This window comes from Solanum dulcamara, chromosome 7 (genome assembly GCF_947179165.1).
Source record: "Solanum dulcamara chromosome 7, daSolDulc1.2, whole genome shotgun sequence".
In the NCBI taxonomy this organism is placed as follows: domain Eukaryota; kingdom Viridiplantae; phylum Streptophyta; class Magnoliopsida; order Solanales; family Solanaceae; genus Solanum; species Solanum dulcamara.
Genome location: NC_077243.1, coordinates 2,349,175 through 2,362,825, shown reverse-complemented (window position 1 = coordinate 2,362,825; position 13,651 = coordinate 2,349,175). Strand labels below are relative to the sequence as shown.

Sequence of the window (13,651 nt, the reverse complement as noted above, 5' to 3'; positions counted from 1 at the left end):
ATGCTGGAATAAATATCAAAAAGAAGAAGATAGAACATTATGTTGTCTACTTGTGCTTTATTAAAAAAGTGGTTAGTATAATATACACTTATTTTATTTTTTTCAAAGCTGGAGAGTGACAGCTTGGAATGGCAAGTGGCTATTGTCGTTACCAATTTTGATTTCACAAAGCAAAGAGTTAAAATATAATAATAATTATATATATTAAACAACGTGAGTATATATATATACACTACTTTTTAAAAAAGCATATATTTTGCCATTTCCCTAAAATAATATACTTTGTGTGTGTACGTGTCTTCCTCTAACAATATCCCCCTAAGAAAATTCTTTGGTAATGGCTGGGCGGCTGAGTTATATAATCTTCCACTCAATAGAATATGGTTTGATTTATATTGAGAATTTTGCGATTAAAATTAATTGCCCTTCCCTCACCAATATATTTAGTTTAAATTATACTTCCTCCGTCTATCATTACTTATCAACTATACTATTTTGAAATGTCCAACAATACTTGTCTAATTTATGAAATTAAGAAATAATTTTAACTTAGTTCCTAATTTATTCTTATCATTAATTAGCACTCCCTCTATATCATATTAAGTGAATTTTGAGAGATTTTTTATTGCTCAAAATAATTGAATTGTTCAAAGTTCAAGATAGATGTTTGAAACTTTTTCCATACTTGCCCTTTTCATTTATTGAAGTTTTATATTTTCTAGGAGATAAATCACAATACTTGCAAAATTATATTTATGATTTTACAAAGGGCAATAGTGGAAAGTGTGGTACAAATTATGTCCTTGAATGTATTTCTTAATATGTGTGCATTGCTTCACAAATTCACTTAATATGGAATAGAGGGAATAGTCATTTTCTTATTATATTTTTCAAGACATTGAATTTATTATATTCAAAGGGTGATATTGTAAAATTATCCTTCTATTTATAATTTAAGAATTGTGCAAAGTCAATAGTGGACAAGTATGATTGGACGGAGGGAGTATAAGTTGTTTTCTTGTTTGAGCTGATCAATATTTTGCTCCTAAAAACTAGGATATTAGTTTAATTCAAAATTTTAGCAAGAGGTTTATTTCTTTTACAAGAACATCTCAGTTCAACAAAAAAAAAAATTAAAAAAATGCAAGAATTTACAGATACACCGGTCCTTCAAATTTTTCTATTATCTTTTTGTTTGTTGGGCTGGTGTGCAAGTTAAAAATCCAATTTCAGTTAATTCAAAAGCCCACCATAGAAAAGTTGTGAGTTTTGGCAGCAGGCCCAATAAATATGGTCAAAAACTCGAAATATTGATTAGTTGAAACTCTAAACCGACCAAAAAACTACTACTACTTTCTTGCAAGAAAAATTGGAAGTTTGTAATTAGCAAATGGCCTCAGAAAATGGTGATAAATGGAGCAAAACAGCTGTTGTTGTCATAGACATGCAGGTATTTCTCTAACTTTCTTCTGATTCAGCATAATAACAATCATTTCTTGAAAATCTGTTGTTGTTTTTTTTAACATAAATTTCAGAAAGATTTTATAGAAGCAGGTGCTCCTATGCTTGTTAAAGGAGGTGAAGCTATTGTTCCAAACGTTATCAAGACTGTTGAGGTTGCAAGAAACCGTGGCATCCCCATTATTTGGGTATTTCTTTAACTTTGTCATCACCCCTTTGTCTTTTGTTTTTTTACTGTAAAGTTCAAATCTTTTTTCGATGAATAGGAATTCGTGTCACATTTAACTTATATATACTGACAATGTAAAAGAAATTTACACAATTAATGGATTTTAACCTAAGTTGAGCTTAAATGAATCAGTGAGGATTCATATAGCCGATCCAGCTACCCAACTGGTTTGTTAGTTGTTGTAATGGATTTTTACCTGATATATTAGCTAAGCTGCTTGATTTTCTAGGTTAGTAATCTTACCACTACTAGTTTTTTCCCACCACAAATCAGTAAAAGATTTGTGCTATAGAACATGATTTTCCAACTCATTTCCCACCGAACCAAATCAGCTCACTAGAAAAATACATGATGGGAAATAGATTTTTACCGAAATAGTGTGAAGCTTCCTAATTTTTCCATTTGAAACAATTACATGTTTTTTTCTTTTCGCACCAATTCAATCAAAATATCTATGGAAATAGCCGCTGAATATTTTTGAGTGGAAAAATAGTGATTTTTTCGTAGTGTACTTTTTGTGGATGGTTACGTGTAGTTATCTTTTAAGATCTGATTGTTAGTTTATAACTCTTTTGTGAATAGATGTTGAACTCATTTCTGACCATCAAATCAATTTGTGGTAGGTTGTCCGCGAGCATGACCCATTAGGTAGAGATGTTGAATTGTTTCGTAGGCATTTATACGGTGATGGGAAACCAAAACCCACATCAAAGGGTGCTGTGGGAGCAGAACTGGTTGATGGGCTTGTTATTCAGGAAGGTGATTACAAATTGGTGAAAACTCGCTTCAGTGCATTCTTTAACACGAACCTTCATTCATATCTTCAGGGCATTGGCGTTACCAACTTGGTCATTATTGGTAATTGGATACTTATAATTGAGATATAGACTTTAGGATTTGATTAATTGAGATGTATGTATTTGTAAAATGACTGATATTTTTCGTTTAGGTGTTCAAACTCCAAATTGCATACGGCAGACTGTGTTTGATGCGGTAGCATTGGACTATCAACGTGTGACAGTCATTATAGATGCCACAGCTGCTGCTACTCCTGATATACACATTGGTAACCGATTCCACAGAGCAATCCTTTTTAATATAATAGTTTATGGCTATTTGCCCTTTAATCTGGGTATTAGGTGAGAGTATTAAGTGATAACTTCATACAATATCTTATTTTAAGTGGTTACGAATTACAATTAATGATCAATTAACCGGATCATAAATTCTGACCATAGAGGTCGCGTTTCTCCTCATCCTCGATACATGCTTTAGTGTTTAACCTTGTCTTGTGAAGTTTATTTACACTTTTACCACATAGTTGAAAGATCAGGCACACAGGTGTACTTATTATTCGGCCTTGAAAGCTTCTAATGAGAAAATTACCCTGTAAAATGGTTTGGATCCATACTTGTCTAGGCCATAATCTTAATTATGGATCCTTACTTATCTAAGCCATAGCCTTAAGTATCAGGAAATACAGAAAAAAATCTGAAAGTACATCAAACATTTACTTTCAACCTTATTCATGTTTCGCACTGCAAAACTCATTAAACACGTGAGCTGTCTTTTACTATTCGTCATCCCACTTTGCCCTTGGTAACCTCTGCTTGCACAAGCCATACAGAAGTCAGACATGGTATCGGTCCTTCAAACTATCTAGATCTTGGAACAATTACAAAATGTTCAAACTAGGAGACTGCCGACAGTTATCATTTGTCTTAAAAGAAATATATGTATTTAATAATAACAGTTTTAGTATATCATTGGTGATTGGATGTATTCTTCTTTTTGTAAACCAGATCTAATAAGAGTAAGTTTTTCATATGTAAGTGGTGAGGTACAACAGAAAGATTTCATGATTTGAGCCAAGTTTCACCAATTCTCTTGGTTTTGAAGTTGCCTAATTTGTCCTCTGAGAGGACCATCAAATTTATGTAGTTCTTTTTAAGGACTTTGTTCCATGCGATTCTGTATTTTTATGTACTTAGTTTCTTATATAACAATTCATTTAGTTTCTTATATAACAATTCATTTAGTTCCATTTGTACGTTAGAAGCATAATTATCAGTCTCTTCCCAGTTTGAGAACAGCGATCCATCCAGCCTTATCAGTTTAATTGGCACGCGGATGTGTTCTGCTGTGTTTCTTTTTGGTCATCTTAGCAAATTCGATCTTAAATGAAAAGTTTTTCCTGCTTGGTCCCAAGTGCTAGTGAAACTTTAAACTCAACCTCATGTGAATCTGTGATCATGGTTTTCTTGAAATATTAATTTGTCATTCATCTCGAGCTACTGATAGATTTGCAGTGATTTTTTTTTTTGTATTGCAGCGAACATATTTGACATGAAGAATGTAGGCGTGGCGACCCATACGTTAGAAGAATGGTGCCAGTCTTAAGGAGAAATAGAACTGGTAGCTAAATGAAGGTGCAAAGATATCTTCCACATGTTATTGTAAGCTTAGATGTAATAGAAATAATATGCGACATGGTCAGACATGATTTCTATATTCATCTGTTGGATTCAATCTGTTTGACTGTTTATTATTTTCCTTTGCACATAGGCTGTATGTTCCTCTATTCTTATCCTTCCAATATATCAAAATTTTCATTTACAGGGTAAGTAGAAATTTTATTGTATTTAAATTAAAGTGAGTTCAACAGTTGAGATTCTGCATCAGATTAACATAGTGGGTACCCATGTACTTTTGGTAACACAATATTGAGAAAAAAACACTCTTTATCAGAAAAATATTGAAAAAGGGTGCTGCCCCAATTTCTAATATAGAAAATGAAGCTAGATACACTGCACTAATTTTTTCCAACAAGGCACACTGAACTTTGCTCTTTTTTCTTCTTTTCTTCATTCTTGTAATTAAAATGAGTGTATTAGCATGATCGAGCTGGCGAAATTACAAACAACATTACTAGTAGTGTCCGGCTCGACTATTCTTCTCACTAGCATATTTACTTTTTCGATCAAGATTTAGGTAGATATGAAGATATCACCTGGTGTTTGTTTGCATTCGATGAGATTTGAACTTGAGACTTCATCAGAGGCGGATGCAGTCTAATAATATCAGGTTCATCTAAACTCGGTATTTTTGATGTGCAAAATTAATCAAAATTGCAACAAATTGTAGACTTGAACGTATAATTTTAAAATTATGCTCGACTCAATACTGAAAACCTTAAAAATTAACTATATAGAGTTCAAATTCTAAAGACTTGATGGTTTTTCTCATTTATTTGCGCGATGGTTTTTCTCATTTATTTGCGCCCCATTGTTTCGTATCATCTACGCAAAACCCAACAGTGCCTACGAAAATAAAATTTGCAGGTCTCAAAGTGTTGGAAACATAATTCTACAGGGGCCCTCCCAGTAGGGGTCATTATATTCATTTGCCTAGAGAGAGAGAGAGAACTTGAGGCTCCGGTGATTAATTTAATTGTCTCCTTTCCATCATTCAACCTATTATATCTTCACTACATTCTCACGGCCAGGGGCGGACCCAAGGCATGTTGAGGGGTTCATTCGAATCCTTTTCGTTAAAAAATTACACTGTATATATAAAATAAAAATTTTAATTTATGTGTATATATTTAATATTGAACCCCCTGAGAATAAGTCAAAGGACTAGCTTAGTGGCAAATGGGGTTCGATATTTCGCTTTAGCTTGTCTCAGCTCGCGAGTTCGAATTCGAATAAGCACATTTTTTTTTCCAATTAGTGTGTTTAATTTTTTTTGAACCCCTCTTCATAAAATTTCTGAGTCCGCCACTGCTCACGGCCCCTATCTACACTTACCCCATTCCTACCTCCCATTAGATGCCCATATCCTTCATTGATCTAGAGTCATACGAATAATATTCGATATTTATATAGATTATATACAAATATTTTTACAATAATATATTTTTTGAAACACAATAAAATAAGAAAGTCACCTCTTTTTTTTTCGGAAAAACATTTTGCAAAGAATTTTCTTCGTATCGAGCATGGGCCAATAGTAGTACTTTTAGCTAGCGGATTTTTGGATTGGATTTTGAAATTGTCAAAAGTTTGATATGAAAAATTTGTCAAAACTTCTTATTTATGAAAAAAATTACTTCTACTCACAAATTTTAAATTTTTTTAAAATAAAATATATGTTCAAACACAATTAAAATTTTCAAAAATTCAATTTTAAAACTTTAAAATCTTTGATGAGAAAATAGTCAAATGTCTCCCCAATATTATCGGATTTTCAACTACACACTTATCCTTCATAGGGGTTCTATCCCCCCCCCCCCGAACCTTTTAAAGGTGAAATATATACCCCTATACGAACTCACACCCAGATTTGTATTAGGCAGTGATCTTCACGCGCTTGCCACGTAATATTACCCTTTTTATATATAAAATATTAACTTCTTTTTATATTCTACTTTTTTTGCTTTTATATTTTCCTTTTCTCTTTTTCTCTTTCTTTCCTATTCCTCCTTTTATTTTCTTTGATGGCTTTTGAAGATTAACGATGAGGATGCCATGCCTACCACATCTTCGACCTTTACCGGAGTTCTAAACACTAGAGAATCTTGATGTTATCCGTTAAAGCTAGAGGCAAACGAAAAACTCCGCTACGGAAAGTTGCTTCTTTCTTCCGCTACTATAATATTTCTAAGAAATCGATTCTTCAAAGAATCACTAGTAAATGACACCGGCTCGGCGGGATGAAGGTACCGGACTAGCGGAGAGATTGGTATTGATTTAGATTTAACAATGTTGATATGAGAAACTCAATTAATGCTTGCAACAATTACAATAAATGTGTCTTTTTGATTAATGGGTCTATTACCAAATGATTTCGTTAATGAATTATTCTCCATTATTTGTGCTTATTACTCAATGAATTCTTCCATTAATGACTCTGAAATTCGATTCATCTAATTTTCAGTTTTGATTTTGAGCTATCAACAAATTTTTAAAGTGGTGAAAAAAGGAGCTATGGTGAGAAGTATGTGATTTGAAGATGAGAATTGGCTTGGTGAAAAGTTGATGAGGACGGAGACCTAGTGGTGGAGGTGAACCTACACCTGTCAAATGAGCTGGTTGGCCCCCTAACTGCCCCCTAAGACCGGTCCATTAAAGGTTCGGCACGGGGGAGATCAGATCGGGTACCGGCCCAACACAAAAAAAAATTGGGCCGGTCTGGTGTATTTTTGGCCTCGGACTGGTAAGAGAGACCCAGTAAGGGGACCAATACCGGCCCGGGACCGGCCTAGCCAATTTGTTTTTATTTTTTTTTCATAAATTCCAGATTTTGGGCCAGATTCAAAAAGGGTCGTTGGGCCCAACGGCCAAATCTGAATATATGCCTATTTTTTTATAAAAAAATAATTTTTTTTCTATAAATACCTACAACATTTAATCATTTTTCCCCACCAACAATCATCTAATTCTCTCAATTCTTTCTCAATTTCTCAATTCTCTCTTAAAGTGATATCAATCTTTTATTATTTTTTGCAATTAACAACATCAACTACTTGTAAATTTGTAACTTGTATATTTTAAATTTTATCAATATATTAATAAAGTCAAAGTCTTTGTATTTCTTAATTTTTTTCCATACAAACTTTGTTTGATTCAATTAAATAATTCTTTTAACTTTACATAATCATTGAAGGAAAAATAAATTTGTAGTCACTATAAGATTTCAATACTTGAAAAAATATGATTATTATAATAAATAGTATATTATGAGTATATTATGAGTATATTTGTTATACATTATAAGTATATATAATATATAATATAAGTAATAGATAGTATATTGTGAGTATATTTGGTATAATTTGTAAGTGTATATATATATATATATAACATAAGTAATAGATAGTATATTGTGAGTATATTAGATATACATTGTAAGTATATATAATATATAACATAAGTATATTACTATAATAGATAATAATGTTAGTATACTTGATATATATATAGTACGTATATATAGTATAATGTAAGTATATACATACTAATAGATAATATATTGTGAGTATATTTGGTATACTTTGTAAGTATATATATAATATATAATTAAGTACATCACTATAATAGATAGTATATTGTGAGTATATATATATTTTTATTATTACTTCTAAATTAACTAGATAACGATATACTATATTGATGATTGACTCAAATTTTCGAATATATAAACGTCGGGGAAAAAAATCAAGTCCAACGGGCTCAGCCCAATGGCCCCACCCCTAGTCGGCCCATTAAGCTCGGACCCTATACTCTTAATGGGTCATGGGCTGGATTTTTTATACATTTTCACTGTTAAGACCGGCCGTCCGATGACCCCAAAAAGATGGTCCGATCTGACCCGATATGGCTCACTTAACACCCTTAGGTGAACTACTGTCGGTGTCTCTCGATCTGTTAAACATAAAAGGAAAAAGATAAAAATGATAAAAAAATAAAACGAAACATAATTTCTTGTTTTAAAAAAATATTAGAAAATTAATATGAAATAAAAGAAATATTTGAAAAGATAAAATTTTAATTATTTTTTTTATCAAAGAGAGTTACTAGACTTTTTTTTGCCATTTCAGCATTTAGGATACAAACAATTCTTATTTTAAAATAATCTAAAAGGGTAATAGGGCTCCATAAAAAATAAATATGTAGTTAGAAATTCGATAATAACGTTTTGGGACATTTGATTGAAAGCTTTGAGGAAAGACGAGAGACTTTTACTCCTAATTAATACTGCACACGTCCTTGCTTCGTCCATTAAATTGTCCTAATTTTATCCGACATCATGAAATCTCAATGATTATACTTTAACCACTCCTATGAGTAAAATAGTAGCTTTTGACAGGAACATGTGATCTAAAATAATTTCTTCTTCTTTTCTTCTATTACAGAAAGAGTAATAATTTTAAAGAAAAAGGATCAAGCTTCTGAACTTTGTAAAAGTATTTAGATATATTCTTAGTTTATAGTTTAGCTCATTCATATTCTTCTTGCTGTTTATATTTTAGCACATACATATCTATCTCAGCATTAATTAATTTGTTGGAAAATAATTAGCTTTTTTTTTTTATATATTATATTTGAAATTATCAAATACTCATTTGATTGACTAATGACATTTATATTAAATACTAAATTCAGCCATTTTAATATTTTAGAATATCCGACCTATAATCTTAAATCTTATCCAAAAAATTCTTTTTAACCCATTATCATCAAAAGCTCTAAATTGGATCATTTCTTTCTCCACCAAATCCTCTAATCCTCTTCATTTCATTACCATAAAAAATGATGGTAATGAAATGTCAATGACAACCAAGTAATCACTTCCGCTTTCTGAATTTCGATCAATTCACAGCTTTGGCAACCAGTGGAAACAACAAGAATATGAACGCCAAATTGGTGTGCTTCCTTCTCATCTTTGACATATCAATTTTGCTTATGGGTTCAGCAAGATTCTTTCTTTTTGCCATCTCTGATCTGGCTCCTCTTTAATTCTTCATAATCATAACTCGTGACCTATAATATTTTATTTATTTATTTATTTTTGGGATTGGGTTTGATTTCCTCAATTTGAATGATATACTGCTCTTTGTTTTTATATGTAAAAATTAGGTTTGCGTTTTTTTTTCTTTCTCAAAACTTTGCATTGTTGATAAATTTCATTTTTGATGGTAATGAACTGAAGAGGGATTAGAGGATTTGGTGGTGAAGAAATGACTCAATTTAGGGCTTTTGATAATAATGGGTTAAAAGAAATTTTTTGGGTCGAATTTAAGATTATGGGTCGGATATTCTAAAATATTAAAATGGCTGAATTTAGTATTTAATATAAATGTCATGTGTCAATTAAATGAGGATTTGACAATTTCAAGTATAATATAAAAAAGAAAAATAGTTAGTTATTTTCCAACAAAATTGTAAAAAAAGAAATATGTGCTAAAATATAGACGGTGAGTACATGATTGAGCTAAACTACAAACAGAGGATATATCTAGACATTTTCACAAAATTGAGGAGCAACCCTTTTCCCTAATTTAAAACACCATCCAAAGACCTACATTAGCAAGTCGTTGTCTTATAAATTTATTTTTATTTGTCATCAATAATACGTGTGTTTATCTCTAAAAATGTACAATTAAATTTATAATAAACGTGGCTCAAAGACATACGGATTAATATGATCAAAATAATATGGAATTTGTATATTGTAATTCGCTTAATCAATGTGAACAAGATCTAGGAAACAATATATTGAAATAACGAATAGTATGAACATGAGATTAGGCCAACGTCATCGAATAAGCTTGGTCTTATTTATCTGAATTGAAATAAAGAGTGGGGGAGAAAAAAGAGGCCAGTATCAAGGGCTGTCTAATCTTCTAAAAATAATTGGTTGAACGTCACAAAAGTCAAGTATAGCCACACATTTTTTTGAGTCAAAAACTTGAGAATTAAGTGGTACTAGCAGCAAGTTTTATGGGATAAGATTTTTATGTGCTCTATTATTTTTTTCTAACTGAAAAAAAAATATTCAACATTCACATTATAATAGAGTCAACATCATTAAATATTTTTCCTCCGACAACACGGTAAAGCCTCTACTTTCCTACTTTCCCCGTCATAGTCAAAGTTATAGGTACAAATTTGAATAATTATTCTCCTAACACCACGTGAAATTTCATCAAAAGTACAGTATGAATACATGATATGATTTTCTAATTATAATAAAAATATCAAAGAACCCAACATTTAATAATGATCCGGTGAAAATACACAAAAAAAAAAATCGCAAAGAAAAAGGTATCTTCCCTTGTTATATTATTTGAATCATTTTTTTTTTACCTCTAGTAATTATTATTTACTAGCTATTTCGTTTATATAATTTCACATGAAATTGAGTACTATCTCATTATATCTTTGATTTAAATATATTTATCTTATTTTACTTTGAAACAAATTTACTGTTAATTTTGTTGTAAAGACACCTGACAAGCTGATAATCAAATGACTGATACATGTAATTTTTAAATATCCTATTTACTTAGAAACCCATCTGTTTAATATACCCCTGTACTTATAATAAGTATGCATTCAAATATATATAAATTATTTTCGATCGTACAGACATATAGAATATTTATTTATGAATAATGTTACGGGCGGGTAAATCAAGCAGCACGTGGATATGATGAATTCTCTCCACGTGCACCACCATCTTTTTTTCTTTAATTCCAACGATTAATTGTGTGTGGTCAACAATAAATGGTAGGCCAACTTACTCCTCTCCTCGATTACTTTTATTTGTTTAATTTAAAATATCATTTATCTTTTAATTGTTAATTTACTTTCATTATCAATTATAATTATTTCTTAATATTTATTAAAAATATTATATTTATTATATTTAAAATAATATTATAAAATTATTATTTTATTTATTACTTTTAAAAGAGTCTTTAAATTAATACTCACAAGTAAAAATAGTCGGGGATCGTAATTGTTCGATTCACAATTAGAAGCAATTCAATGTTGGAATATGTAATAATTCAGGTCTCGTAACTTGGAATTTGACATATTTATTAATGAACGAACTTAAAAAGGAATTTATTCGTGCAATTATTTATTATTTTTTTGCAAAAGTTTTTTGAAAGCAAAAGTATAGTTGTTGTTTTTTTTTTCAAAAAAAAAAAAAGGAAGAAGAAAAGAAATGGTGTTTGTTCAATTGTTGAATTTTAGCAAATTGAAATAGTATCGAGGCTTACATGGATGGATTCAAGATTTTAGTTTATAGATACAATTTTTGAGTGTTTTAGCATTTGAATCTATTATGTTTTCGAAGATATGATTTTAGTATATCTTTACACATAAATTTATTTTTTATATTAAAAATATTAAATTCAGATTAACTTGATAGATTGCCGTTGCTGGAGAATCATTAAACGCATGTATTCCCTCCGTACACTCATACATTTCTCATACTATGAACATGTATTTTATTTTTCATATTTGATATGGTATAGATTTTAAGAAATAAAAAAATAATTTTAATATATCATTCTTATTAATTATAAGTCATCTAAATATTGAAAAATGGATATTTTCTGCATATCTTATTAATTGTCTATTATATCTTCAAATGCCCTTAAGAAATTATAAATAAAAATAATAATTTTATTAATTTACTTCTTAAGAAACTTATTTGAAAATTTACAAGCGTGTTCACATTTTCAAAAAAGGTTAATTATAAGAATAAAATGAGAAGATGTAATTATTGTACTACGTATTTTTTAATTTTATAAATTAATAAGTAATTTGAGATATTTTTTTAAATAATATGAATGACCAACATGGAACAAAGAGAGACAAATCAAAAATGATAAACTATCTTTTACTCTTTTTTTTTTAATTTGATAAGTAAAAAATGATATTTATTTACATGTAAAAATAAAAAGACACAAGTAAATGAGAATATTGCTTCCTTTAGCAGTGCTGTTTTTTCTGGGTCAAATTGATCATTTAAACGGCCATAAACTATATATGGAGCAATAATTAATTAGTGCTTTTAACAATTATTTGATAGTTGAACTACTTACTACTACGTAGTGCATATTTTTCAAATTATAGTAAGGACATTTCACAAGACGTTTTCTACTCGTCCACTTCTGATGACGGCCAAACGCATCCTTCTAAAAAATTGAAAAAATCATCTCATTGTCGTACACTAACTTTATTTTAAATGGTAGGGACGATCATTTACATCAATGATTCCAGATAGATCTTTTTCAATGTTATTTAAGTTAAATTTGTCGCATAATTTTTATCTAATACAATTTATATTTTTTTTTTGTGTGATTTGCAAGCTTTATATAATGGGAGATTTATCAAATACATATAAAATATTCATCCAAAAAATAAAGATTCTGACAGAGATTATAGCTCCCGAAATTATTCTGGGTTTTAAAAAAAAAGAAAAAATTGTCCAGTTCTATATGTTGTTTATTTATGTTTTGATATTTTTTGCAAAATATCGCCGACCATCATAATGACATTTGACAGCGCACTACTTTAATCATTGACAAAAATTTAGACCCAACTTGCCAATTTCAAAATTAAGCTCATGAGATGGTGCAATGTTTAATTTTCGATGTTTTTTTGAGTTTATATATATATGATTTATGTAAATATAATGGGAGGTTTTAGGTGGGGGTGACGGAGATGGAAACCTTAGTGGTGGAAGTATGTAGCAAATTTAGAATTTTTATTACTATTTACTATAGTATAATATAATGTTTTTTGATGAATGGATGATCATTTTTAAATCTATGGAGCTATGTTACTGGGTGAGAGGTGAAGATAGTTTGTGTTGGAAGGTGAATGACACAATTAACATGTAATGTCATTTGTAGAATTTATATTTTTTTACTTACAATATAGATGATGTTTTTCTTATTTTCAAGAAACTTGCTTCCTCTGTTTATTTATATTTATCTACTATTTTTAAAATAAATTCTCATATTTATCTATCACTTTTAACATATTAAGAAAAGACAATTATTTAAGAGTGTTTTTCAAAACTTAATCCTAAACATCAATTAATAAGAATAGTGTGGTAAAACAGTCATATCAATCATTTAATGAGTTTATCAAATTCAAATGTGACAATAAAATTAAATCGAGAAAATATTTTTTTTAAAAAATTCAATCAGGCATAAAAAAATAAAAAATTATTTTATTATATCTTCCTCCGTATCAAACACATCCGACAGAGGTTTTTTTATAATAAATTTATTTCACTAAATAGTGTGTCTAACGATTTTTTACTATAATAGTAAAAATAATCCGTAGAAAGAAAAAGTACTGGCGAAGTAACTATAATAACTTATTATAGAGTCGAATTATGTGCGTAGGTGATAAAGGATAAATACTTCAAATT

General features: G+C 29.7%; 1 protein-coding gene across 1 annotated transcript; it reads left to right on the top strand.

The window, feature by feature from the left end:
* Window positions 1-1,138: 1,138 nt before the first annotated feature.
* Window positions 1,139-4,314, top strand: LOC129896866 (probable inactive nicotinamidase At3g16190). Its single transcript, XM_055972847.1, has 5 exons — window positions 1,139-1,450; window positions 1,536-1,649; window positions 2,314-2,548; window positions 2,640-2,756; window positions 4,023-4,314. The coding sequence occupies exons 1-5, from the start codon at window positions 1,391-1,393 to the stop codon at window positions 4,088-4,090; spliced, it is 594 nt and encodes a 197-aa protein (XP_055828822.1). The 5' UTR covers window positions 1,139-1,390; the 3' UTR covers window positions 4,091-4,314.
* Window positions 4,315-13,651: the final 9,337 nt, after the last annotated feature.

Excerpts from the sequence above, each read along its gene's own strand:
- LOC129896866 (XM_055972847.1), top strand. The coding sequence starts at position 1,391 with ATGGCCTCAGAAAATGGTGATAAATGGAGCAAAACAGCTGTTGTTGTC. Across the intron at positions 1,451-1,535 it reads TTGTTGTCATAGACATGCAG|AAAGATTTTATAGAAGCAGG; the intron begins GTATTTCTCTAA and ends CATAAATTTCAG. Across the intron at positions 2,757-4,022 it reads TACTCCTGATATACACATTG|CGAACATATTTGACATGAAG; the intron begins GTAACCGATTCC and ends TTTGTATTGCAG.